General features: G+C 46.2%; 1 protein-coding gene across 1 annotated transcript; it reads right to left on the bottom strand.

Annotated features, from left to right (window-relative positions):
- Positions 1 to 680: 680 nt before the first annotated feature.
- Positions 681 to 26654, bottom strand: LOC115557597 (immunoglobulin-like and fibronectin type III domain-containing protein 1). Its single transcript, XM_030375524.1, has 26 exons — positions 26296 to 26654; positions 21238 to 21324; positions 19974 to 20009; positions 18453 to 18572; positions 17193 to 17335; positions 16795 to 16894; positions 16364 to 16399; positions 16104 to 16137; positions 15688 to 15871; positions 14828 to 14941; positions 14554 to 14722; positions 14047 to 14319; positions 13492 to 13643; positions 12802 to 12840; positions 10012 to 10188; positions 9484 to 9625; positions 8496 to 8789; positions 7658 to 7954; positions 6744 to 6923; positions 5867 to 5995; positions 5235 to 5543; positions 4649 to 4734; positions 3931 to 4123; positions 2957 to 3253; positions 2104 to 2430; positions 681 to 1335 (listed from the first exon to the last, which is right to left on the bottom strand). The coding sequence occupies exons 2-26, from the start codon at positions 21284 to 21286 to the stop codon at positions 1331 to 1333; spliced, it is 3885 nt and encodes a 1294-aa protein (XP_030231384.1). The 5' UTR covers positions 21287 to 21324; positions 26296 to 26654; the 3' UTR covers positions 681 to 1330.

The following is a 26654-nucleotide window of genomic DNA, read 5'->3' on the forward strand; positions in this document are numbered from 1 at the left end:
GCAAACATGCATTTCCAAGTCCCCTAGGGATTTTTTGAACTGCATTTCTGGGGGCCACACATTTCGAAGGCTCCTAGGTGCGAAGCGGTCGTAACGTCCGCAAACTTTTGAACACACGTTATTCCACTGCCTTCGTCGCCTTTGCCGACTGAATACTACCTGCAGTCAAGTGTGGTCAAGAGGTGAGGTTACAACATTCGTTTGCTTGTTTTTAACATCATAAACTAGTGCGGTATTCTAAAGGAAATAGTTTGGCCATGATTCAAAGAAATGTTCACAAAAGTGCTTAAATGTATTTGCAAGAAAAACTTGAGTGGTTGTGTTGATGCTCGGTTGAGGAGTTGATAATTAAGTGGGCGACAGGGAAGGAATATTTCAGCCTTTAGGTTGAGCGTTGACATTAAACCCTCCTGGTTGAAACTGAGACAGGTCAGCGTGCACTTTGAGCCCTGCTCTGCTTCTTGCCCATGTCTAGCAGTTGTCCACCGCTAGTGTCTTCAGTGGGGCTAAACTTGGACTACAATTTGACCTCGGTACATGCACATGGCCTAGAGACTGTAATACAAGGAGACCGGACATAAATTACTGGCAGAAAGGTTTTAAGTGGCCATAATTCAAACACGTTGACACAAACACTGGTTCCTCCAGGGACTCTCTCCGCTCTCAAAAGTCGTTGTGGATATTTTTGAAATGTTTATTTACACCGAGCTGCATACAGTTTAAAATGGCATGTTTCAAAATACGTTGCATTCTATGTATAGTAATAACTGTTCTCTTTCGCCATTCTGAAGCATGCAGTGTGTAGTCTGTTTACACTATTTTGCATTAACACACTAATACAACTATGACATTATAATGTGTTGCGTAATGTTTAAGAACAGCAAGCATAACCTTTCAATTGTTGCTGAGGATTAGTGGTTCATTATCTATTCAATAATAGCTTCACCTGCAGGAATACTACTTCATGAATCATAGGCTATCCTTATGATCTACAACAGCAGCATTTCAAGTACTTTCTTTTCGATTATGTTTGATTTAAACTCGCCTATTGCTCACCTAAAGGCTATCGGAGTGAAAAATGTGTACCATTGCAAATTCATATTCTGTTCAATTTGCATATATTTTATTCATATGCACTCTAGAAATCTGAACAAGACTCACAAGCCGTTCAAAGCTTTCCATCTGTGGCTAAGACTAAAGCGAATAGATTCAAACATTCATGTGTAACTCAACACGCAAACACACAGGACCAGATTAAAACACATGCTTCCTGTGTCGAAGAAACTTCTTAGGACTCCTAGTTTGGGGACGTTGTCTCCAAAGTGCTGGTTTAATCTGAAAGAAGGACACAAAGAGAATCATGAGTTTCAAGTGTGGTTATAGATTACAATACACAAAATCAGGCGAAGCTATACAAACATCGGTTTCTATGACCATCGTCACTATTTCGTAATTTGGCCAACTCTATCCAGGGCAATTAGGTTTGAGTCTAGCCATACTACTCAAGGATGCTTACAGTGATTGAGTTATGGTACCCAGGACATTTCATCTGGGAGGGGTACCAGTTTCTCCCCCAGCCCCCATATCACATCACAGCCCATATACGCTCAATGAACATAAACACCAAATTAGCCACAGCTAAAAACATCCCCTGGAAAGAACACTTACAATAATAGAACCCTACAAAGAACGGTTAAAAAAAAATTAATCGTGCAAAGAACAGTTAGAAAATACAACCCTACTAAGAACAATTAGAAAAATATACCCTTGCAAAGAACGGTTACAAAAACAGAACCCTGCAAAGAACGGTTACAAAAATACAAACCTACAAAGAAAGGTTAAAAAAATTCAACCCTCAAAAGAATGGTTAAAAAATAGAACAAAAAATACAACCCTAGAAAGAGCAGTTACAAAAATACAACCATGCAAATACAACCTTACGAAGAACGGTTACAAAAATACCACCCTAGAAAGAACGGTTTCAAAAATACAACCCTAGAAAGAACAGTTGCAAAATACAACCCTACAAATCCAACCCTAGAAAGCACGATTACAAAAAACACAACCCTAGAATCTAAACCATCCACCCTGCGTCCCTCCTACCTCTGACGGTGAGGTTGGTGCTGCACTCCGCTCGGCCTAGTTTGTTCTCGGCGATCACCTTGTACTCCCCGGAGTCCTTTGGCCCCACCGTGAGTACGAGCAGGGAGCACACGCCGCAGGTGTTTGAGATCAGGTAGTTGGTGTTGGTGTTGAGGCTGACGTTGTCACGCAGCCAGGTGATGTGTGGGGTGGGCTCGCCGCGCACGGCGCAGGTCATGTAGCACTCGTAGCCCTGGGGCGCGTTGTGCTTCTTCAGGGGCACCAGGAACTTGGGCGTGCGCTCCAGGGTGCACGCCTTGCTCTCGGACTCGCTCAGCGTGAACTTCACTGTGGGACGGCAGGGGATTGGGTTAATGGGGTCGTGGTGAAGGTTCCTCATCGTATGATATAAGTAGGATATTGGTTGTCTGTTGTAAGTGGACATACATGTGAACATAATTGAAGGACAATTCAGTTTTCTAAATATATATATATATGTGTATATATATATATATATATATATCAGTTTTTTTTTCAAACATTATCAATAAATAGTGCTAAGTTTTGTCTATTTCCATTGTTAAGTAGTCTTTTTTTATATTCACCCCTTCTGTTGTAGTACCTTAATCTCCCTCATGGGGAAGGATATTTATAGATCTACCTACCAGTTTATACTATAAATTGAAAATCAGTACAATATGCACATTTGGATTTTAAATGACAACAAATTCACTGGAATAGCTGTTTGCTTTCATGATAATGAGAAGACGCATCAGCTGTCAGCGTACGCTCCTCTCATAACCATACGTTTACAAACAGCCGATTCCTTATCTCATTATCCTGCTTGATAAGGAGAGGACCCCCGGGGCCTGACCTTTCTTGGTGCTGATGGACCACTTGGCGCTGCTGGAGGGCTTGGAGGAGCCGATGTCGTTCTTGGCGTACACCCTGAATTGGTACTCGCGGCCCGGCACGATGTTGCAGGCGGTGAAGCGGTTGTTGAAGATGCGGTCGGCCACTGTGCACCACGTGGGCTTGACGGAGTCCCGCTTGGTGACCACGTAGTACAGCCGGTCGTCCCTCTTCTCGTCCGGGGACCCATCCCAGGACACGGTCACCGTCCCGGGGACTTTCTCGTCCAGCTCCACCGGGCCCGGGGGCTTGGGTTCGTCTGGGGGGGGGGGGGGGGGGTTGATTATGGATGAGTGGGTATGCATGTAAACGCGTGGATACGAAGAGATGGACACGCAAACGCACAGTGACATGCATGTACGCACGTATAGCCACCTACATCCGCACACACACCTAGGCCTAAAAAAAAAATAATTTGGTTCCGGTTTCCGACCGACCCTGTCAATTTATGTGCGAACCAAATTATTTTATGATCATGGAAGAATAAAAAAAGAAAATTTTTGACGCAAACTATAATTACGTTTTTGTACAGCACCTCTTGATCCTGTACAAGGATGAGCGCATTCTCTCGTTTTTAAATGAAAACAACCTACCTATCATTCGCTGCCGCTGGAAAAAATAAAATAAATTCACTACCTACCCATGACCTCAACTGACAACCAACAGGAACCAAACTTTCTTTTTTTTTTAGGCCCTATACACATACACATATTGACACACACGCACGAAGCACGTGAACGAACCTACACGCTCGGACACACACACACACGCTTGGGCGCACGCACACCCAAGCACAGACAAGTTAACATGTACGCGTGAGACATACACCCAAGAGTGAATCGGAAAGGCACTGACCACCCGCCACAACACACCTACTCCTGATAATGTAGTTTAGCTTTTTTGGAGTGGCATTCCAATAGGTATTTATGATCTGACCTGTGACTCTGATCTCCACGCTGAAGGACTCCTGGCCGACGATGTTCTTGATCATGATGGTGTACACGCCCGTGTCGGACCGCTCCGCGGAGGGGAGGAGGAGCTGCGAGGCTCCCTCTGTGTTGCTAATGGTTACCCTCTTGGAGACAGGCACCCCATCCTTCAGCCACTTCACCTCGGGCCAGGGAGACGCCTTGGCACAGTATAAGAATTGAGTCATTAGCATAGTCACCCTTAGTCCTAGAGTAACTCATGCATCTCTGTTCATCCGTGGCCCAGAATGCATTTCACTGCTGGGTGGAGTTTGTCGGATCTCCCTCCCTCACCACAATACGTACATGTTGGGTAAATACTCCTGCCGTTGAGCAAGGCACCATGCTGATGGTTAAATGCTCCTAATGTAGCTAGCAATGGTTGAAGGCTGCTAGTGATGGTCGAAGGCTCTAGTGCTACTAGTGATTGTTAAATAGTCCTAGATATGGCTAAATGATCCTAGTGGTGGTTAAATGCAGAGAGTTTTGTAGTACAGTATATGAGAAATAGAGAATCCTAATCCTAATCATATTCATTAATGTACTATTAAGTATTTAATCTGGCCAGGTCATGTTAATGTTCAATACCTTGTTGCTCAATAATGCCTATAGGTCAGGCTGCGGACATAGGGCTTCAAACCCGGAACCTTTCGGCTCGCCCTCCCACGGCCTACGTCGATGCTCACCTCGTAGTCGACGTTGAAACGCGCGGAGTTTCCCGCCCGCACCACCACCAAACTCTTGATCTTGGAGTTGGTGAACCGCGGCCTCACTGGACACGGCAGGAAGTTAAACGGTTAAACAGATTTCCAATGAGAACGAGAGGATTTGGTCGTCGAAACACATTCACACAAGTCGACTTGCTGCTATATCGCAGTCAGCTGACACAATGTATTGAGTGCTAGTTCGATAAGAACATGTTATCGTAGTCTATATGATTATTTTGTATTATTATGATTAATATCAGCTCATAATTTATTAGAGAGTTGTAGGGGTAGTAAACTTAGTTGGTAGCATCATGATTATTAAGATTAAGGCTGAGCATAAGCTTAAATAACGACTAGATATTCGCAGTACATTTACATTAAGCGCATATAGCAGTTACAATGAGTACACTTGTCAGAAGAAAAAAAAACAATACATCGCTGTCGGCAGAGGATGTTCCTAGAATCAAGCAATAACAATCGCTAGGTTAACAACAAAGCTACAGCTGGAGACCAGTAGTGTTTCGTTCATGAAGTGAGGGGAGACGTGTGCGGTGCTCATCCCTACCCGGCGGGGGCATGGCCAGGACGTAGTTGTCCAGTTCGCAGGGCTCTCCGCTGCCCCCCTCGTTCAAGGCGATGACCCTGACCCAGTACATGGCCATGGACTTCATGCCCTTCACGGTGAAGGTGGAGCCGGTGATGGGGCTCATGTTGCAGCGCTCCCACTCGGGGGACTCTGCGGGCCGCATCTCCACCCAGAAGGCCTTGGCCTCGTCCTGCTCCCCGGGGAGGTCTTTGGGGTTGGTCCAGGACAGACACAAGGTGGTGTAGGAGGAGTCCGTCACCTTCATGTCGATGACCTTACCGGGCGGCTCTGGAAGAGAGCGGTCGAGTGTTGTGGCTCATTGTTCAGGCAGTGACAGAGGAAAATGGTATGGGGTCTACTGAATGGAGTCATATGTGTGGCTAAGCTTTACAGTCCATAGGAGACACAGAATAACAGTCCATTGAAGAGCAAAATGTGTTGCTAGGCATTGCACTCCACTGGTAGGGGGTCTGCTGAATGGAGTCATGTGGATTGCGTGTTGTAGTGCATGAGAGATCTGGACTAAGTGATGGAAGGAGGATTCAACATTTAATTGCAATGCAATTGACATGGACAGCCCTGAAGCAACATGGAGTTGTGAAAATACCTACTTTTGGGGTCCCTGGCGAATACGAATTCTGACGGGTTGCCGAATTCTCCGGCCCCGGAGTCGTTGACGGCGGCCATGCGGAACTCGTACTCCAGTCCCTCGTTCACGTCTTTGACTCCAAAGCTCTTCCCTGTAAAGAGTCACGGTATCCAGTTTAATACACATTAGAGACTGAGACAAACTGAGCCAGCGTCTGTTGGCCCCATTCTCCATACGACCGGCGTGGTATGCTAATCGGGCGAGGGGAACCTCGTGAATCGGTTAGATCAGTGGTCTAAAACTTTTGCTACTTGTGTACATCTTTTCTGCTGAGTACCCCATTCACCGGCAGGTGAAACATTAATAATGTATGTCCGTTCTGTTAGGCAGTGTAAACCTTGACATTAAAAGGGCGCAAATTTAATGAGAAACATGGTCTTGTGCTTTTTGCAACTGTTGGCTAATTTCTCCAGAGAGGAAGCACAACACCAGGGGAGGGTCAGAGCATGTAGAGGTGAATCCAGTACAAATGCATTCCTCCTGGAACTGACGCCATTATGGTGTTTCTGAATGCACTTTGTTTTTCATGGATTCAATTTCTCCTTGTTTTCAGATTAAATTTCAACCACTTTTTGATTTTCTTTTTCGGAATCACACCTACTCAGGGTGATCAAAAATGTATAGTTAGCATTTATTTTAAGAGTTATATACATATATATTTTTTATTCTATTTTCAGAATAACTCCTGCATTACTCCAAAGTACCCCTAGGGGAACACGTACCCCAGTTTGAGAACCACTGGTTTAGATGGAGCAGAGGAAGCCTTTAGGTGGTGAACAAGGCCCAATACCCTCGGCATGTAACCTTGTGGTGTACTGTCGGACGTGCGAGCCACCGACCTTTGACCAGCTGGTCGGGGGGGTTGACGGCCCCCCACAGGTTGCTCCCCTTCTTGCGCTTCTCCACGTTGTAGCCCAGGATACTGGTGCCCCCCGTGTTGCCCGGGGCGACCCAGGTCAGGTTGATGCAGTCCTTGAAGGCACTGACCACCTTGGGTGCCGAGGGGGGCCCAGGGTATGCTGGGAAATTGGAATTAGTGTAAATGGTTCATGGTTGAAAAGAAGACAAATGTTATGGTACTTCCCAATCCCATTTCTACCCCTTACCCCTCCCCCTTGTTTTGAAGGGGGAAGGGGGGAAGGGGTAAGGGTTAGAAATGGGATTTGGCCTTACACCCTAACACCTCTTGCCCACTGCATCTGTCCTTTGACGGATCCCATTGACTTTGAATGGGGCGGAGCCGCAATGCATTCTGGATCCATCCGTTCCATTGGACCCGTCGGCTCCGTCAAAAAGTTTATTTTTTTATTACTTTTCAGGCAGCGACGGATCCGTCATCCAATCATATCGCGTTTGCTCGGGCTTGGCTGACGGATGCCTCTGCAAAGACTACTCCCCCATCCGTCATCCGTTGATGGATGGGGGAGTGGGCAAGAGGTGTAACCCTAACTTCTAGCAAGGCATCGGACATTTTCACCTTGGGTTGGGCTTACCAAATAAAATCACACTTTTAATGTAATGTTTAATAATAATAATAACCAAATAAAAGTAATAACAATGATAAAGAAACGATTACGATATAACGATAAATAAATAAATTATTAACAAATAAATTATTTTTGTGTTTACAAATTTTCTTCCACTTGTAGAGCCTAAAAGATACATGTAATGGATCCGAACATGTGTGTGTGTGTCTGTTGTCAAGACAAAGGTAAAACACTGGATCATTGTCAAAGTAAGAACCCCGCGGTACCTTTAGTGCCGGCCTGGACGTCCTCGCTCTCCATGACCTCGCTGATGCCCATCTCGGTCTCCACGCGGATGCGGTAGCAGTAGCGGCGACCGTGTTCCACGTCGGTGTCCCGGTACTGGGCCTCCGGTCCGATAGGGCCCAGCTTCTTCCAGGTGTTGCGGCCCACCTGCTGGCGGTCCATGATGTAGTGGTCGATCTTGCAGCCGCCGGCGTCCTTGGGCGCCCTCCATTTGACCTCGACGGCGGAGGACGAGGCCTCCACGATCTCCAGCGGCCCCATGGGCGGTGTGGGCCGGTCTGTGGGTGACACAGAACCACACGTTCTTCAACACGTTCTCCTCCGTCGCTCATCCTCGACGTTGGAGCAGCCCATCGATAAGTCAACGGCAAACTTTAAATGTGTGGATGAAGCGTCGAGCTGCAGTGACTGCGGCTGGAAGACTGGCATATTGCCGTGACTAAAACTGAATGCCTGGACTCTCCTTAACGTTAACCGGCCATCACCCCATCAGCGATTTAAAATGTTTTGCCTGTATGTCCGTCTATTACGGTGCCCATTGCACTCCTGATCATCCCTGGAAGGAGGGACTCTGCGTTCCTTCTCTAGATGTCATCCTTGCTAATAAAGAGTTATTTTTGCTCTCTGGGGGGATAGGGTCAGGGGAGTGTCATACAGATAAGGCCTGTTAAGACCTTTGAGGCTACCTGTGATTAAGTGCTATGCAAATACATTTTGATTGAAATACATTTGACATTTAAGTTGGACATTTGGAGTCCAACCCAAAACTATGAAACCATGTACGTGCCTAACAGTGTAAACAGCGTTTCACACACTGACCCAGAACCACCAGCTCGCTGTAGGCCTCGATGCTCCCGAACTCGTTCTTCAGCTTGATCTTGACCTCGCCGCTGTCCTTGCGCTGCAGCTTGATGAGGTTCAGGCGGCACTCGCCCTCGCTGTTGTCGATGCGGATGTAGGACTGGTCCGACAGCTCCTCCCCGTCCAAGTACCACTGGATCTTCACAGGCTCGCGGCCCAAGTGGGGCACCTTGAAGGTGGCCTTCTGCCCCTTCTTCACCATGACGGGGGCCTTGAAGGCCTCGATGTCCTCCGCGCTGAATCTGGGCGGATCTTAGGGAGTGACATCAGGCAGGTTGGTTAATCCCGGAGGAGGAGATTTTTATGTTTTTTCGTTTCGGAGATGGGTTATTGGTGATTAACCGTGAATTCTGATTAAGGACGCAAAGGAGTACGCATAAACCAAATGATAAACCAAATATTCTAAATAGTATTGTAATACATTTCCAGACCTATTTCAAATACATGATTTATAATGTTAGTATTTTGGCAGAGGCTTTATAAATTATGTTTTGTTCGCCACCATTTTACAATAATGCCTTCCAGACAAATCCGTTTGTACAGTGAAATGCATGGTATCACTTTCAGGAGCTTTAAAAACGAAAGAACACCTACAAAAGTTGGTACTCAAGTACTCAGGGATTCGGGCCTTGTATTCAATACAAATTTCTTTGTCGTTAAGGAGCATAACATGTCATCAAGGAGCCGGTACGCAACAGGCCTTAAGATGCCTGCAGGTAGACTGGAGCCTTTGTAATTCAAACCAGAACCCTCCAGGCTGAGAGACTTATACCCTCACTACTAAATAGTTAGAAGTTAGTACCCTTACTACTAAACTAGATGACCAAGCATCCTGGAAGCAAATTTGTCGCATCATTGTTTAATGCTTTAACCCAACATACCGAATGCTGTTGAATGCTCTAACGCAACGCATGTATCCACTTCTTTAAAAGGGCAGCATGTTTACCTTCAACACTGATGACCGCTTCGGTCTTGCGGCCGTCGGCCTCAAAGCGATACGTCCCGCTCGTCTCCTCCGTGACCTTACTGATCTTCAGTCTGTGGAAACTTCCGTCTTTAGAGATGGTTAAATCCTCATTCGACGTAATCTTGAAAGGGGGGGAAAGTGGAGACGGGTTGTGAGACATTGTGTTGCAGTGTGGGATTCGGCTTGAATAACGTTAATGATGAATGTTTTTCAATCTTTATGTTACGTTAATGATGAATGAAGTCATACTACGTCGTGTTTTTTTTTGTACGAAGCAGCTTTGTGTTTGCATGCTATTTAGGAGCAGGTTGGGGTTGTTGCTCAAGGACAGCTACAGGTAGACAGTGGACATTGGGATTCAAACCCAGAACCTTTCAGCTGATAGCACCCTAACCATGAGACCAGCCTGCCCCACTACTCATTAACTCTGATCAGAATCTAACACTCTCTTTTTACATGGAGACCTGTGGCTACATCTTTATGTTTAGTACGATACCAAGGGCTCACCTCTTCTCCATCCTTGTACCAGAATCCTTCACATTCTTCGCTGCTCACTTTGCACTCGATTTCTGCTGGTTCTCCGACGATAGCTTTAACGTCGGAAAGCCCAGCGTGGAAGTGAACCCCTGGATCTGGGAATAAACCACCGGTGGGTGAGTAAATTCGCACGTGACTCTCAGACAGCTTGGCAAAATGAGAGCGGGTAAATGCATGTTAACTTTATTCATTGATGCATTGCATACACAGCTGCATGTTATGTACGTATATGAGTTAATACGCTTCCCTCAACTCTAAAATCGATCAAACATCACCCTTGACATTTCTTGTTGATCCATGCTGTGTGTGTTTATACTAAATGCATGTTGAATGTCAAAGATGATGTTTGAATGCTCTTCAATTATTGACAGCCGTTTGAAGTAGTACTTCAAAGTTGATGTTTGAATGCCCTTCAATAATTGACACCAGTTTGAAGTCGTGCTTTATGACCTTCTAGTTATTTCCCCCAATTGATTAGCTTTCCCCACATCCCTTCAATAAAGCCTCACACTTTTCAAGGGTTCATATTGTAACTGATCTTGCCGGATCTACCAACATTTGTCAATTAATGTACTCACATAAGCGTCACTTGATAACAAACCTTTTACTCTTGTTGAACCAAACTTTCATCTTAATACAAAGGAGGGATACATTTAGCTTTGTGAATGCATGATTGTATTCACCTTCAAATTTCTTAGACTTTCCTGCACTTGTTGTATCATTTTGAAAATATTGACTTAAAGGCAACTGGAGTTGCGAAAGCAGGAGCAAAATAAAAAAAGTACATAGGCCTATATATATATGTATACATATATTTCTTTTTTTTATACATATTTATATATATGAGCATATGGTTTTCATCAACATCCCCTAAAGGTAATATCATCCTTGCAGCAAAGCTTGGCTCTAATCAGTAATCTTTGCAACAAAAAAAAAAGCGCCATTTAATCTCCCCCAGAGATCAAATGTTTGCTCCCGTTTGATAGCTCACACCTTCAAACGGCCCAGAAAGTCATCCGTTTGATCAGATGGCTTTGCTGCGGGCCAGGGCCCTCTCATGCGGGGCCTAGTGCCCTGCCCTGGGCCTTACCGACCACTGTCTCTGGGATCAATGGGTCCTGCGATCCCCCCGCTGATTGCTTTCCCTTGCGGGGGGGCTTCCCCCCCCCCGGAGATCCGTCTCCGTCCCCCGGAGCCTGATCGCCTGTTTCCGTGGACAACTACCATCTTTTGGTTTCCATGGTTTGCCGCGTATTCATAATTACAATTGCATTTTACATTTATGATTACATTTTGCTTTTTTCTAGAGAGAGACTTAGGTCCAATCCCATTTCTACCCCTAACCCCTTCCCCTTACCCCTTACCCTTACCCCTTCAAAAGAAGGGGGAGGGGGAAGGGGTAGAAATGGGATTGGGCCTTACAATAAGTACATTTGTCAAAAGAAGGAGAAACAATATATCTCTGTCGGTACAGTAAGGATGTTCAAAGAACCAAGTGCCGAGCACTAGCAATCATTAGGTTAACCCATTCCCCGTATACAAGAAATATAGCTAGGATAAGTCTACACAAGTACTATTTTTAAAAAGTGCAAGGACGTACAACATACAATCAGTGTGTACATTCAGTGCCAGGACGTACAACATACAATAAGTGTATACATTCAGTGCCAGGATGTACAACTGCCTAGGTGAACTAATTATTCTAGGTGAACTAATTATTATCGCTCATTCTCCGATTGGCTGTTTTGTCCGTGGCTGCTGTTGACATGACGATATTAACACTACTACTGGACCGACTTACCATTTAGGATGCGAACTTCAGGACAAATAGATGGAGGCACAAACACTCATTACAAACAACCAACAGAGACTGGGGGTTAATCATTTAACCAATCTTTCCAGGTGTCATTTAGGGAAATTGTAGGGTTGTTTTTTCTATCTTTAATAGATGTTGGTTTGTGTTCATTTAAAGACCCCAATTATTTCTGTTGAAGTAGTTTACTCAGGATAACAGTAGATCAAACGCAGGAATTGACTACTCTTGTTTGGTTTGTATTTTGGCTGATAGTCGCTTATACTCCCTCAAAACACAAAAAGCACTGTTGTAATGGTATAAGAGTTTGGTTTGGCTGTCTTTTTGGAAACATTTAAATATACAAATCGATGAGATTAATTCTAAAGAGGTAATATATCGTGGTCTTGTTAAGGTACGGCCACACCAAACGTGTTACATGCGTAGGGTTATGCGCGTATCGCCCCTAACCTGCCGCCTGATCATTGTGTGTCACAAAAATGGTTCAACTCGCCTTACGAGCCTACGCAGCTAGATGAGCCTGCCCAAAACTTATTTTACCCCGCTTTTTTCTTTTGCTCCACAAACATGGCTGAGATCACCACCATCGCTGGGCTGTATTTGTTGTGGGAGTCCGAGGAACGTAGGAAACACACTGAAACGATGACTTGGTCGTCCATGTTCTTTCTGCTTCTGTGCGTCCTTCGTCTCTCTGCCAGTGACGTCGGGTCAAGCTCAACGCTGATTGTCTATCGCGGCTAAGAGCGTAAAGAGTTAAATTTTTGTGTCAGGCACGTAAAAGCGCGCCTAACGCGCTGCTTTAGCGTGTGTTACGCATCTACGCGTCGAAACCAATGGTTCCCTACGCAAAACTGCCAATTTTCTACGCCTCTTACGCACATGACGCGCTTTTGTGTGGCCGTAGCTTAGGTCTACCATGCACGGTTCAGAGTGAAGTCCTTACCTACGACTGTCTCCGGGATCAGGGGGGCGTCTCTGACACGTTTCTTACGCTTGCCTCCTTCCCCCTCCGCCCCTTCTTCATCGCCGTCTTCATCACCTCCATCGCCTCCCTTTCCGTCGCCTCCACCTCCACCTGCTCCTCCAGCTCCACCGTCTCCAGCTCCTCCAGCTCCACCTCCAGCTCCTCCAGCTCCACCTTCTCCTCCAGCACCACCTCCGCCTCCAGCTCCACCCCCAGCTCCGCCCCCAGCTCCGCCTCCAGCTCCACCCCCAGCTCCGCCTCCAGCTCCACCCCCAGTGCCACCTCCAGCTCCACCCCCAGCGCCACCTCCTGCACCACCCCCAGCTCTGCCTCCTGCACCACCCCCAGCTCCGCCTCCTGCACCACCTCCAGCTCCACCTCCTGCTCCTCCAGCTCCCCCTCCTGCTCCTCCAGCTCCACCTCCTGCTCCTCCAGCTCCACCTCCAGCTCCTCCAGCTCCACCTCCTGTTCCACCTCCAGCACCACCCCCAGCTCCACCTCCAACTCCAGTTCCACCTCCAGCACCTCCACCACCACCAGTAGCGTCTACAGCACCATCACCACCGGCTCCACCAGCCCCTCCCCTGGCCTTGGCGGCGGCGGCTCTGGCCTCAGCGTCTGCTTTAGCCTGGACCTTGTCCACCACCTGCTGGGCCTCCCACTCCTCTTTGGCCTTCTTGGCGGCCACCAGCTTCTCTGCCATCTCCTTCTCGTACTTGGCCTGTTGGTCCTTGGCGATCTTCATCAGCTCCTCGTCGTTGCCGCCGCCCGCCACCGTGTCCTTGCGGGCGCCCTTCTTCCCCTTGCCGGCGGGATCTTTATCGGCTGAGGCCAGAACCACGGTGGTCAATGTATCGCTACATTACATTTTTACATTCACATTTAGGGAATAGAGCATACGCTTTCATCGAAAGTGACTTCAAATAAGTATATTTGTCAAAAGAAACAATATATCGCTGTTGGTTGTTCATTGAACCAATGGCCAGGCACATAACCTATTCCTTGTATACAACGAAGCTGGCTATAAAGGGTGGAGGAGGGGGGGGGGGGGGGGGGGGGGGGGGGGGGAAGTAACGGGGGGGAAGCAATGCAGAGTCTAAGTGACCTCTGAAGCGGTGAGTCTTGATTCTTTTGTGGAAGCTGTTGAGCAGCTCTGCACTCCTGACATCAGCACGGAGCTCGTTCTACCACTGCGGTGAACATGAAACCGATGAATGCTAGAACTCACCCTCCACGATCAGAAACGTGTTGCAGGACTTGATCCCTGCCACAGCTGCGTAGATGCCCCCGTCCAATGGCATGACGTCCTTCACAATCAGCTTGTGGATTAGCTTGTCCTCCGACACCAGGATCTGGAACTTCTCCCCGTCTTCGAGCGGGGCGGACTTCCCGAACCATTTGATCTCGTTCATGGGAGCGGTCAGAACACACTGGAACTGAGCGTTCTCCCTCTCAACGGCCTTCACCTCTTGGATTTTGACCGCAAAGCTGACGTCAGGGACTGGCAGGTTGAAAGGGACGAAGAAGATGAAGGAAAACCGTGAAAAGAGCACAAGTGAATCCACAGAACGTAGCTCAGCGTTAACCACACAAGGTGACAGCCAGCTCGTCAGGAGCAATAAGGGGTTAAGGTGTCTTGCTCAGGGACACCTCGCAACCTTCCGCTAACAAGTCAGCCAGCTCCACCTCCTTAGCTACTGCCGCTAGCGAACCTATCCCACCTGAGGCGACCTACCTTTAAATTCAGTGGAGAAAACATTGACACCCCCGACGTCCACCGAGTAAAGTCCAGCGTCTTCTGACCCCAGTTTCTTTATGGAGAAAACGTACTTCTTTCCAATCCGTTTCAAACTGTGCTTCAGCTCTTCCCCCAGCTCCGTGGTGAAGGGAACCATGATTCCATCCTGAAGGTAAGGGAAAACGTTGAAACAAGACACACGGGTGGAGAGCCACCACTCATGAAGACCATCAGAAACATGGAGAACACATAGTTATTGTTGGGGTCTCACCTTGTAGAGGAAGACCTTGCTGCTGGGGTCTTTGAGGTCCATGTCGATCTCGATGGTGGCACAGTCATTGTCCTTGACGTCAATGTGTTTCAAAGTGCTGATGTGCGACACAAACTGCAACAACAGGAGATGAGAGATCGGAGCAGAAGAAGGAAACGTCTTCAGACAGAGCCGTGATCAAGCAAAAACAACCTATATGTGGTTGTCGTACACACCAGCAACTGTTCCTTTGAACATGGCGGTAAACATGCCCTTGCATTCCGCTGTCAAACTAGTTGTGATATTTATGGATAATGGATCATAAGTCACTGCTTTTAGAAAAGAGTCAGCCCTTTATCTTCTGATAAATATCATTTGTACGCATCTTACAAAACATATCAGTGCACGTTGTGTACTGTGTGAATCCCTGTGCAATATAAACCTCAGTTCTGTCATTTCCATGTGTATCGTAGTCTTTCATTCTGTTCAATTTCAATTCAATTTTATGTGTACAGCCCTTAATCTCAATGTGGCCCGGGAAAGGGAAGTCTGGGGCCACCTGCTTGAGCTGCTCCCCCCGCGACCAGACCCCGGATAAGCGGATGAAGGTGAGATGATGAGAGCCCTTAATCACAGGTGCAGCCTCAAAGGGCTTAACAGGCCGTATAGTTATGACACCCCCCTGTCCCTAGCCCCACAGAGGGCAAAAGAAAACTCCCGTAATTAGCAAAGAAGAAATCTTGAGATGGAACGCAGAATGGGGGGGTCCCTCCTTCCAGTGTTGCTCAGGAGAGCGTTCTCTGAAGTGTAGACACACCTGTACCTGTTGTCCCCTTCCATGGTGCTCCAGTAGGAGGACGTGTGGGGGAGCACAGGCCTACCTGAGCCACCTCCGCCTCCTTCTCCTTCCTCATCTCGCTCAGCCTCGTCAGCATGCCGCGGAAGTTGGTGATGCCGTACTCGATGCAGATGCTCTCGTAGTCTTTCTTATCGGCACTGAGCAGGATCTCCCACACCTTCTCCTCGTTATCCATGGGCTTCTCCTCGCGAGTCCCATCGGGCTTTCTGCAGGAACCAGACGGCGTCTTTAACGCCTCTCACTTTGGAACACATTGGGCTGTGCTTTTTATGGCTCCGAGCAATTTGCAATTGTTTTTGTTAAAACTAAGCCTTTTTCTTTCACGTTTTACATTTTACTGCTGCCAACTTTGTCTTCAGGCTTTATTTTAGTGTAGGTGTTTGAGGCCCTGGTTAAAATCATCATCACGACACTGTAAGGTACTGTGTTTTTGCCTACCGTTTCTTCAGTTGTTTTCTGAGATCTGAGGGCTCTGAGGAATCATACAAACAGAAATAAAAGGTGGGTAATGGATTTATGCACATCACATAGTTAATGGTAATTGTTTTCTTGTAAAAAAGTGTATTGTCTATGAGCTCAGTGCACACATTCAAAGATTGGAGTGACCATGGGGTGGACGTAATTAGTTTTGAGGAAAAATAATTGATATCAGCGCTTTTCTATTATTTGTGACTTTATTGATTTAAATAGAAGCTCACCTTCAACTTTTTGTTCCTTTTGCTTACGGAATCCAACTAGATAAGAAAAGCATAGATATCAAGTAGTAGTAGTTTGTATATTCAGCAAAATTATAGATTAAATCAACATGGAATAGTCTGTATTTGAATACAACTTCAAACGTATATGAATGAATTACAATAAGTAAATTTGTCAGAAGAAGAGAAACAACAATGCATCGCTGTCAGGATTTTCATAGAACCAAGTACTAAAAAGAACTTAGTTAACCCATTCCCCGTATAAAACAAAGATAGCTAGGATAAGACGCTACACAATGATAAGTACTATTTTTAAGTGCAAGGACGTACAACCAACAATAATGATAATATTCAATTGTAAAAAGTCTTGCCGTTGCTAATTCTAAAGGATTAGAATTAGAAGGATTGCTTCAGAGAGATAAAGGAGTTCCTACCCTCTATGACGTTCAGTACCACGGTGCACACTGCCCGTCCGTGGTCGTTGGTGGCAAAACACTTGTAGGTGTCTGCATCGTCCGGGTCCACCTTGTTAAACTGAGCACAGGGTGACGCGTGAGGTTTCCTATTCAGAATACCTTCACTTCAGAGTGCACGTTATATTCATACATAGACATCTACATTCCCCTGTCACCATAACATCCAACCTACCCTGTAAGATAAATCGATACAATTGTTTTCTCCTCTTAATTAAAATACAAAGACATAAAAGATTAAAATTAAATTGTGGAATTGTGGAACACAAAAGTCACGAAAAACCCAGTTTCTCTATATTTTTAGGCCGATTGATCAATGGTTCAGCTTCTATACGGTGTGTTTCTATGTGCAGGCTCACCTCGAGGGTGTGCTCGCCGGACACCTCGTCGAACTTCTGCTGACAGGTCTCCGGGTGGAAGACGATCTCGCCGTTGGCCCGGCCCCAGCTGACCTTGGGGGTCGGGTTCCCCATCACTTTGGCTTTGAACACAGCAAGTTTACCTGGGGAGGGGCACAACAAGTCAGGAACCAGAATCCTCCGCACTCCATCAGCGTACAGGGGCAAGGCCCATTCTCTCTTCTCGATCCCTCTCTTTCAGTCTTGATCTCATTCTCTCGCTCTATCTATCTATCCATCTATCCATCTATCTATCTATCTATCTATCTATCTATCTATCTATCTCGATATAAACCTCTCTCTCTCTCTCTCTCTCGAAATAAATCTGTATCTCTTATATATAAAGCCATGTAAATAGTTTCTCTTGTCTCTTCCCAAATAGGAAGTTATTTTTTCTCCAAGTCAAATTAGCAATGCGTGTCACCATCATGAATTATGAGTCCATCTGCTCTCCATGGATATATTGGGTAAAACGAGCCCTGAGTGAGGGTAGGATTACATGTTCACCAGTCACTGAGAGGCCCCTTACTGCATCCGATGATCACCCTCATTTATAAATGTTTCTGTTCTGTACTCCTATGTATGAGCGCTTTGGTCATGTCCTGATGTTCACCAGTGTTGGAAACGGCCATAGTGTCGGCCATCAGTGTGATTCAGTTTCATGATATCTTCGGTTTACTATTTTATGAGTCATTTCGCTTATTTTTCTAATTCGTCCATTTGGTCAAGAAGCAGGTATGGATAGACGTGATCAAACCCAGAAACCGTGAAGAGAATAAAACCCTAACCACTAGACTATCCCTATCACTAACCCCCCATGATTACATTGTAGTTCTTTGATTATATGAGTGTAGTGAGTGAGTTGGGCCTCAGGGTAGTAGTGAGTTGGGGTACCTACCTACCCTCTATGGTCAGGGTATTAGTGAGTTGGGGTACGTACCCTCCTGTATGGTCAGGGTAGTAGTGAGTTGGGGTACGTACCCTGTAGAGTCTGGGTAGTAGTGAGTTGGGGTATGTACCCTTGTGTATGGTCAGGGTAGTAGTGAGTTGGGGTACGTACCCTGTAGAGTCTGGGGAGTAGTGAGTTGGGGTACGTACCCTCCTGTATGGTCAGGGTATTAGTGAGTTGGGGTACGTACCCTCCTGTATGGTCAGGGTATTAGTGAGTTGGGGTACGTACCCTCCTGTATGGTCAGGGTAGTAGTGAGTTGGGGTACGTACCCTCCTGTATGGTCAGGGCGATGGGCTTGCGGGTGAAGTCCGGGGTGGTGGCGTCCTCAGGAAGCTCCTCCTGGAACTGGGTGATCATCACCCCGGGCACCTTGGACTTCTTCCGAATGCCTGGGAACAGGAGGACACGCTACAGGGAACGCCGGGAACGCGGTACAGAGGACAGGCACTGGGAACTCAGGCGTGCCATCGCAGTAGAACCCGGTCACCTTCCAGTGAGGGTTAGGGAGGTTCACCTCTACTGTCGCCTCATGTTAATACAAACTAACATGTTTAGTAAGAAAAGCATTTATATCAGGATATAAATAATATATAAATAATTCATTATTAATATCAAGATGATATAAAATCACGTTTTAGTTATTAAGTTTTGTTTATTTAGTTATTTAGTCTATCTTTACTGTAGCCTTCAATGTTAATGCAAACTAACATGTTTAGTACATAATAAATGTATTCATGTTAGGAGATATAAATATGATCAAAATATAAATTCGAGAACAAAGTTTGAGTTATTCCAGTCATATTTTTGGTTGTTTACCTTTAATGTTATTACAAACTAACATGTTTAGTACATAAGAAAAAAATATAAAAAAACATAAATATATCTAAAAAATTGTAAGAATGTTAAGTTTACCTTGAATTTCATAGATTCATACCTTTTTATTTTTATATTTTATTGCAATTTTTCTATTACTTATTTCAATGAAGCATAACTATTTGAAATAATGAAAAAATTGAATATTGTCTTATTCACTTAAAAAATTCCTATCGTAATACTTATGTAATAATACATAATAATATTATATATATGAATACGATCTTTAGTGGAATATACATCTACAGACCTTGAATATTGTATTTCATATGCTTCTGCTATCGCTCAACACAGTTCAGTTTAGATTTGTGAACCCGCCCAGTTTGTACAGAAGACATTAGCTTTCTAACTGAAGCAGAATCGCTTGTTACCATCTTCCTGTTGTCCTGACTCCTAGCTCGTCTGAAAACAACGAAGTTGATAACTTGTTTAAATCTGACAAATAGTAATATTTATGAAACATGAATTTAGATCAGTGGCGTTTCACCCTAAGATCAAGTTCACAAACATGGACCGAACTGTGCTCTTGAAATGCCAGATAAAAGCAGCATTATGCTAACTACAGTAGCGGAAAGAACACTAAGATTAGCATTACCACCAGCAGGATTACATGGATTTCATTATCTTGTTTCAGCAAGGTCTTTGCTCCTCAGCCCGCAGCGTGAGAAGCAAGGACGGCTTTGGTCTATTCTCCACGGTACCAGATGTTCTGTATCTGTCGTGACGCTCGAGCCAGGTCTCTACCCTGGCTCTGCCTCCGTCCTCTGAACCCACTGGGAGTCCCCCAACACACATGCCATCGCAGTCCCAGTCAGTGCACAGTCATGCCGATGTGAGAAGGTGGTGCCGGTGGATTCAAGATGTGTGAGGGGTATGGATGTGCTTTTGAGGGTTTTTTTTTCCATCACTTTGCATACCTCTTTCACAGGGCCGGGCGTCATCGGAAAGGTCGACTTAACAGGCAACACAACAGCGGGGAGGGGGAAATAGGACAGTAAGATAGAACACAACCACAATGAAACGGGTCCTGAGAGAGGAGAGTCGGGATACGAAGACACAGGGACATTTGTACAAGGACAGGTGGGTTCAACACAATGACGTTGGGAGGGGAGGAGGGGGGGGGGGGGTTTAGGGAACACAAAGGGACACATCTGGAACAGGCCAAAGCAATGGAAAGACAACTTAGACAAATCGTATGAAAATGGATGGATAAGATGTGAGTTGTAGAAATGTTAGAAATGATGTGTTTTGTCGTTGGACTGGTTTGCTGGACGGCAGAGAGAATCTGCTGGTTGGATCTGTTGTTGTGTAGAATGTGTTGTTAGAAAACTGCTTCCACTGGATGAGGTCTTGGAGATCTATCATCTCTAATCTTCGTTTCTGTCTCCGTCTGATTCCATCTCCGATGGCGAAGGCAGACAGCTTGTCGCAATCATCTTGAAGTTCAGTGATGATCTCCACTTTCGGAGATGATACTTGCCTTGTTTCTGTTGTTTTCTTCCCCCATTATCATTCTTCATGGCTGAGCTCTTCCTTTGTTTTCATGTTTCAACGGTTTTATACAAGAATTCAAATTTGAATTTGATCCACACTCCCTACTCCCGTTCATTCTTCGCTTCTGTTCTTGCTTGTTTGATTGACGTGTCAAATTAACCAATCAAGGCCCCGAGAGAGGTCAGGGGGATGGATATGGTGATGGGCCGTGATGCCAAGGTCCCTCTTGAGAGGTCACCAGGAGGTTTTTCTCGGCGGTAGTTAATATGGATTCATACATCTTCATATACTAGGGTGTTTTATTTAGAAGACTTGGGATCGATTATACTTGGAAGGATTAATTCTTGTAGTTTCTTCACTTCTGTAATTAAAAGCAGCCCTCTTCCATAATGAGAAACCTTTAGCAATTCAGATACGGAGAGAAAGGATCACCAGAATAGGAGTTCAACGTGAACGTTGTAAAAAGCGTAATCCTACGTTCGCTCCCAGCCGTCATCGTCTTGTTAGCTCCCTATCTTCAACCTTCAAACGTCTCCCGGTCAGGTATCTCTGTGCTCTTACGTCCTGACCTGGCGATGGATCGATAGCCGACCCGTCGGCTCGTGGAGCTGTGAGGGCCGTGCTCCCTGACCTTTTGATTGACAGCCATGGCAACCAGAGAGGAAAACCTCTGGCCTCTTTACTCACCCCCCTGCCCGGCGGCAGTCTGGTCAGCGATTTTGGACTTCTTCATCATCTTGTCGTCCAGTGGTGTACGGCCCACTCAGAAAGGCTCTGGAGGATTCGAAAACACAAAAACACGCAGGGGATTGGTTTTGGTGCTGCTTGTACTACGTTTTACATTGACAACATTCAGCCAAAGCGACTTACAATAAGTACATTTGTCAGAAGGAAGAGAAACAATATAGCGCCGTCGTTACAGTAACGATGTTCATAGAACCAAGCGCCAAGCACTAACAAACCTAATTTAACCCTTTCCTGTATGCAACAAAGCTATTTTACAAGCAATGCTTTCACTAGGCTTTTGTCATTTAACAGAGGCTTTGAACCGCACTGTACTGCAGTGAGATTCATGTTCTAAAAGAGCAGATGGGGTTAGTCACCTGCACAGCGATGCCTACAGGTGGCGGTGGATGTGTGAACACATTTCTTTAGAGTTCTATTTTTTCAATCATATTGTGGTTGATATATATTTATAATTTGGAGATGCTAGGTGGAGGAGCCAGAACTAAATAGGTGCACTGCCTTATACTTATTAACTACATATGTATATGACATGTACTAATAAGACATCTTGAATCTTGAACAAACCCGGTAATATTGTCTGGGAGTTTAATATCGTAGCCAAACGACACAAGCCACCTTTTTATTTCTGGAAACGTTAATTAAATACGCCCAAACACATTAAGTAACAGGCTGAGATCAGGTTCACCGTATAACCAAGGAAACCTTCAGCAGAACACGTAATGACGGCGACCGGTGTTGTCGGAATGAGAGGAGCCTCCTTCCTGTTATTACCACCAATGTTCAGCAAGGGGCAGCACCCAGTCCTGGTTTATCCCCTGGCCTGGTGACCCCTCAAGCCCTCCAACCCCTCCACCCTCCACCCCCTCCACCCCTCTTCCCCTCCACCCTCCACCCTGCAACCCTACCGCCGTCTATTCTGAGAGTGCTGCTGCGCTGACAAGCTGTGATTACGCTATTGAATGTCCGGGGCCTCTGTCGGATCAGCCGGGGATGTGCTGAATAAATATTAAAAAAGAGACGCGGGGAAAAAAACGAAAAGCACACGCGGCAACTGTGGGGGATTTATTCACCCTTACACCCCAGACAGAGCCCCGGTAATACTTCAGGAATTATTGATACTGATATACTACTGCTCCGACTTCTGCTCATAAATCCACCGCTACCGCCACCCATTTATTATATAGTATAGTGTGTGTTTGTGTGTGTGTGTGCGTACACTGCTTTGGGATATTCACGCGGTGTGACGGCTAGCTTGTTCTGAATAGTAATTTGCTGGTCTAAATGTGTTTCTAATGGTATGTTATTAATGTCCATGATTATCAGTAGCCAAATATGAACTTGCCTTAAACCATATGCGTTAGGATAGTTTCATGCTTGGGAAGGGGGCGTTTTATATGTCCGTCGCTATTTTCTGATCTTTCTGATAAACTTTGATCTTAAGGCCTAAACCTCTGATTGGTTGAAGAGATGGTGGGTGGGCTTAAATGTGTTTAAGGTGTTTGGTTTTGTGAAACCTTTTTATCATTGATCTTTGAGGAGACGTGACAAGAAAAGTGAATGCTATTTTAGGTTAGCTTCACATTCTACATTTTTGATATGGACTATAATGGTCATCATAATTTATCATTCTTGATATAGTCATCTTTATAATTGTTTTCTTGTAATTGTAATTAACCATTGCATAATGTTTGCATCCTTAAAAAAGTACACTAAAGATACAATTTCATTGATTATAACTTTGAAAATCAACCTAACAACAAACAATAAATTGAAACGATAGTTGACAATGTTTACAAAAAAAAGTTCTGTTGTTCGAAATATATCACAACAATATATATTCTATATATATCATGATGCTTTTTCATATATAAATATATATACATATATTATGTAAAATATATTAAAGAGATCTAATTCAGTTGACAAGACTGATGACAAGTTCCAGTCTCAGCATTGAATGTTTCCTCTTGTATTGACGTCATAGATTTCATATTTCAACCCAGATGGTTGTACCCAGACTCTTCTCTATCTCAACACCATTTATATTAATCATTTTATGCCAGAAAAACCTCCTCTTTCCCTCTGAAAACACCCCCTAATCTCCAGCGTGTGTGTCCTCTCCCAGCAGAAGTGTTTAAGCAAGGCTTTTATTTTTAGCCGGGCTCGTGCTGACGCTCTGAATAGATGTGTGTTCACGCGGCGCGGCTGGCTCCTGTGAGCGCGTGGATATGAGCTAGCCTCACACATATGGTTCAAGAGACCCTGTCTGCAACCAGAGACGTCTGGCCGGAGGCTCCTCCACATTAAAAGCCCCCCGTGCCCCTAAACTGAAATCACCTCTATCAAGAAGCAGTAGTTTTATCAACACACTTAGTGAGATAATTAATCCAATCACCTTTCAAATGGTGTTGGAAGCCCGCAGGCCGCTTCCCATTAAAAGACCCCTGCTCCGCTATTTTTATTTGTCACCTTTCCGAGCTCTCCGACTGAATGTGCTTGTGTTGAGCCACCCGTGATCTCCACACATTTGGAAATTAACAATAAGACTAACCATCACATATGGTAGTGGAGACCCAGCTTCAACACGAGCTGTGTGTCCAAAGGCTCCTTCACATTGAAAGCCCCCCCTGCTCCCCAGGTTTATATAATCTTTTATTTACGCGTTTCAGTCGGGAACCAGTAATCTCCTCAACACAATTATAGTCCCGACATCTCGCCAAGGCTCCCTTGGTCGGCCTCCATTAGGGGCGCTTATAAAACGATGGAGGCCTCGTCACCATTCCAGAGATTTAGCAGACAAGCGCCTGCATTAAGGGCTCCAGATCAGAGTGGACATGTTTTGATATCATCGTTACACGGCCTTAGAATGTGAGCTGGCTGCTAGCGCTGGCAGCCCGCCGCCCCATAGGACCGAACACCATACCCTCCAAGCCCCCGGCCCGCTTCGGTACTCGGTGTGTTGTCACCAAGGCTCTCCCTCTCTCTCGTCCCAGTGCTCCCATCATGCCGCGATGGTTGAGGGTTTGAACGTGTTGGTACTGGTGATGTGTCTGCCTCGGATGAACAGATGTTGATTGAGGCGTTCGTGACATCGCTGCCCGTACTTGTGAGCCCCGTCGGGTTTATTTCTGGGAGCGTTCTAAATAGGAAACTTTATTTAATTTGTTCGGTATTGTGTGAGTGTGAGGGTGTGATGTCTGTTAATTGGGAGCGCCTTGTGGTTTACGCATGAGATGCCTCAGAAAGGAAGGTGCTAGTATTTGCTATTCTGGTGCTTGCTCAACACCCTGACTTGGCAACGCAGATTTGCAGACAGATAACCTTTGAGGGGTTTCGAATTTTGGTATTTTCTTTTTGAAGTATTGGTTGATGATTGTTGTGTGCGTGTGTGTGTGTGTGTGTGTGTATGTCTTGCGTCTCTCTGTCTCCAATCCCCCGGAGAGAGAATGACGTGTCTTGTGAGTAATGTGGACCTCCTGCGAGCTCCCCCTGTCTCCCTCTCCCTCTCTCCCCCTGTCTCCCCCTCCCTCTCTCTCCCTCCCTCTCTCTCTCTCTCTCCCCCTCCCTCCCTCTCTCCCTTCCTCTCCCCTCTCTCTGGGAACGGCATCTGCGCCCTCCCTCTCCCCCTCTTTACATTTCTTTCCCTCTCTGTCTCCCTCCCTCCCCCTCTCTCACCCTTCCTCCCCCTTTCCCTTCCTCTGCCCCTCTCCTCCCTCTTTCCCTCTCTCTCTCCCTCCCTCCCTCTATCCCTCTCCCCCTCCGTCCCTCTCTCCCCTCCTCTCTCTGGGAGCGGCGGTGTCTGCTCCCGTTTCAAATGTCCTGCTGCGGAATGCGACCGCGCATGACCGGGCCACTGCTGGCCGCCGCCCCGACCGCGACCGGGACTTTATAACTCAAACAGAACCCAGCGCTGACGACAAGGCCTTCTGGAGACACACACACACACACACACACACACACACACACACACACACACACACACACACACACACACACACACACACACACCAACACACTGCTTCCCCCGCTAGATCGGCAGACATTTGTTTCAATCACGGTGCAGGGTTGACATGTGATGCGGGGCGAGGGGTGTGTGTGTGTGTGTGTGTGTGTGTGTGTGTGTTGGGGGGGAAATGCATCATGTTGAATTGCGATACGAGCATTGGGTTGAAACGTGTTTTGCAGTGTGAGAGTGTGGGGAGGATTTATTGATCAAGTGAGGCCTGCATTTCTGGATCAATCACAAGCACATTTGAAGTTGTTGGTTTTTGTTACGTCTGAACAGGCACCCTTGCCGCATGCACGCACGCACGCACGCACGCACACGCAAGCGCAGGCACACAACTTGATACAGGGGCGTTTCGGGGGGATAGCCACCATGTTTCTAACAGCCACCCAATGGATTTATCATGAATTACTCAACGGAATTCAGCCTGTATTCAGCCTACCCATGAATTGAACCAACTAACTACTAACTAACTAATTCCCCCACGCTGTTTGGCAGCTCGGTTCAAAGTAAACCTCAGCTCCCCAGCTAGGACTTCAAACCTGTTGCTTTTCCGCAAACATTATCTTTTATGGGTGAGTTCAAAACACACATCCAACCAAAGACACCTCAAATACATTCCTGTAATCTTGTAAAAAAACGAGAAACCTGAAACTCGATGCCATCTTTCCCAATTTGGCGTCGTAAACCCGGGCTTAATCCCCGGGCGCCCCTGAGTAACCCAAGCACCGCTCAGTCTCGGCCCCTCCGGTCGAGGAGATAAATGCTTGGAAAGTTAACATCTTCGTTAATTGCATCTTAATCCCAACCTGTCGTCTGACCTAGTCACCTTCTGCTGCTGCCCTCGACCAATCACTCGCTCATTCCCCTTTCACACGTTCACGAGGATTAACTCACAACCCAGAGCAATGTAGACAGCAGTATACATGATTAACTCTGCCCCCCCATGCACCATAGCAGTTCCCGGTCCTGTGTGGGACGGTCTCCCCTACCTGGTCTCTCAGTTGTCCCGGTTCTTCTCTGCTCGTCCCCGTAGACAGGTGTCTGGAAACACGGCTCTCAGAGTGCCTGCTGCCCCTCTGATCTACGCTGTAATAAAACCTGCCCGCGCTGTGTGTGAGTGTGCGTGTGTTTGTGTGTGTGTGTGTGTGTGTTTGGGGAGAGAGATTCTACGTGATGCCTCCCCACGCCTGCTGCCCGGAGCCACTGGCTGCCAGAAGCACTTTTAGAGATTTCTCTCTTCGTGCCGTCTCTCTTCCCGCAATACCATTAGAAGGTTGAGAGGGTGAGAGTGTGAGTGCATGTGTGTGAGTTTGTGTGTGTGGCTCAGTTTGTGAGTATGTGTTTGTGT

Source organism: Gadus morhua, chromosome 13, assembly GCF_902167405.1.
Source record: "Gadus morhua chromosome 13, gadMor3.0, whole genome shotgun sequence".
Lineage (NCBI taxonomy): Eukaryota > Metazoa > Chordata > Actinopteri > Gadiformes > Gadidae > Gadus > Gadus morhua.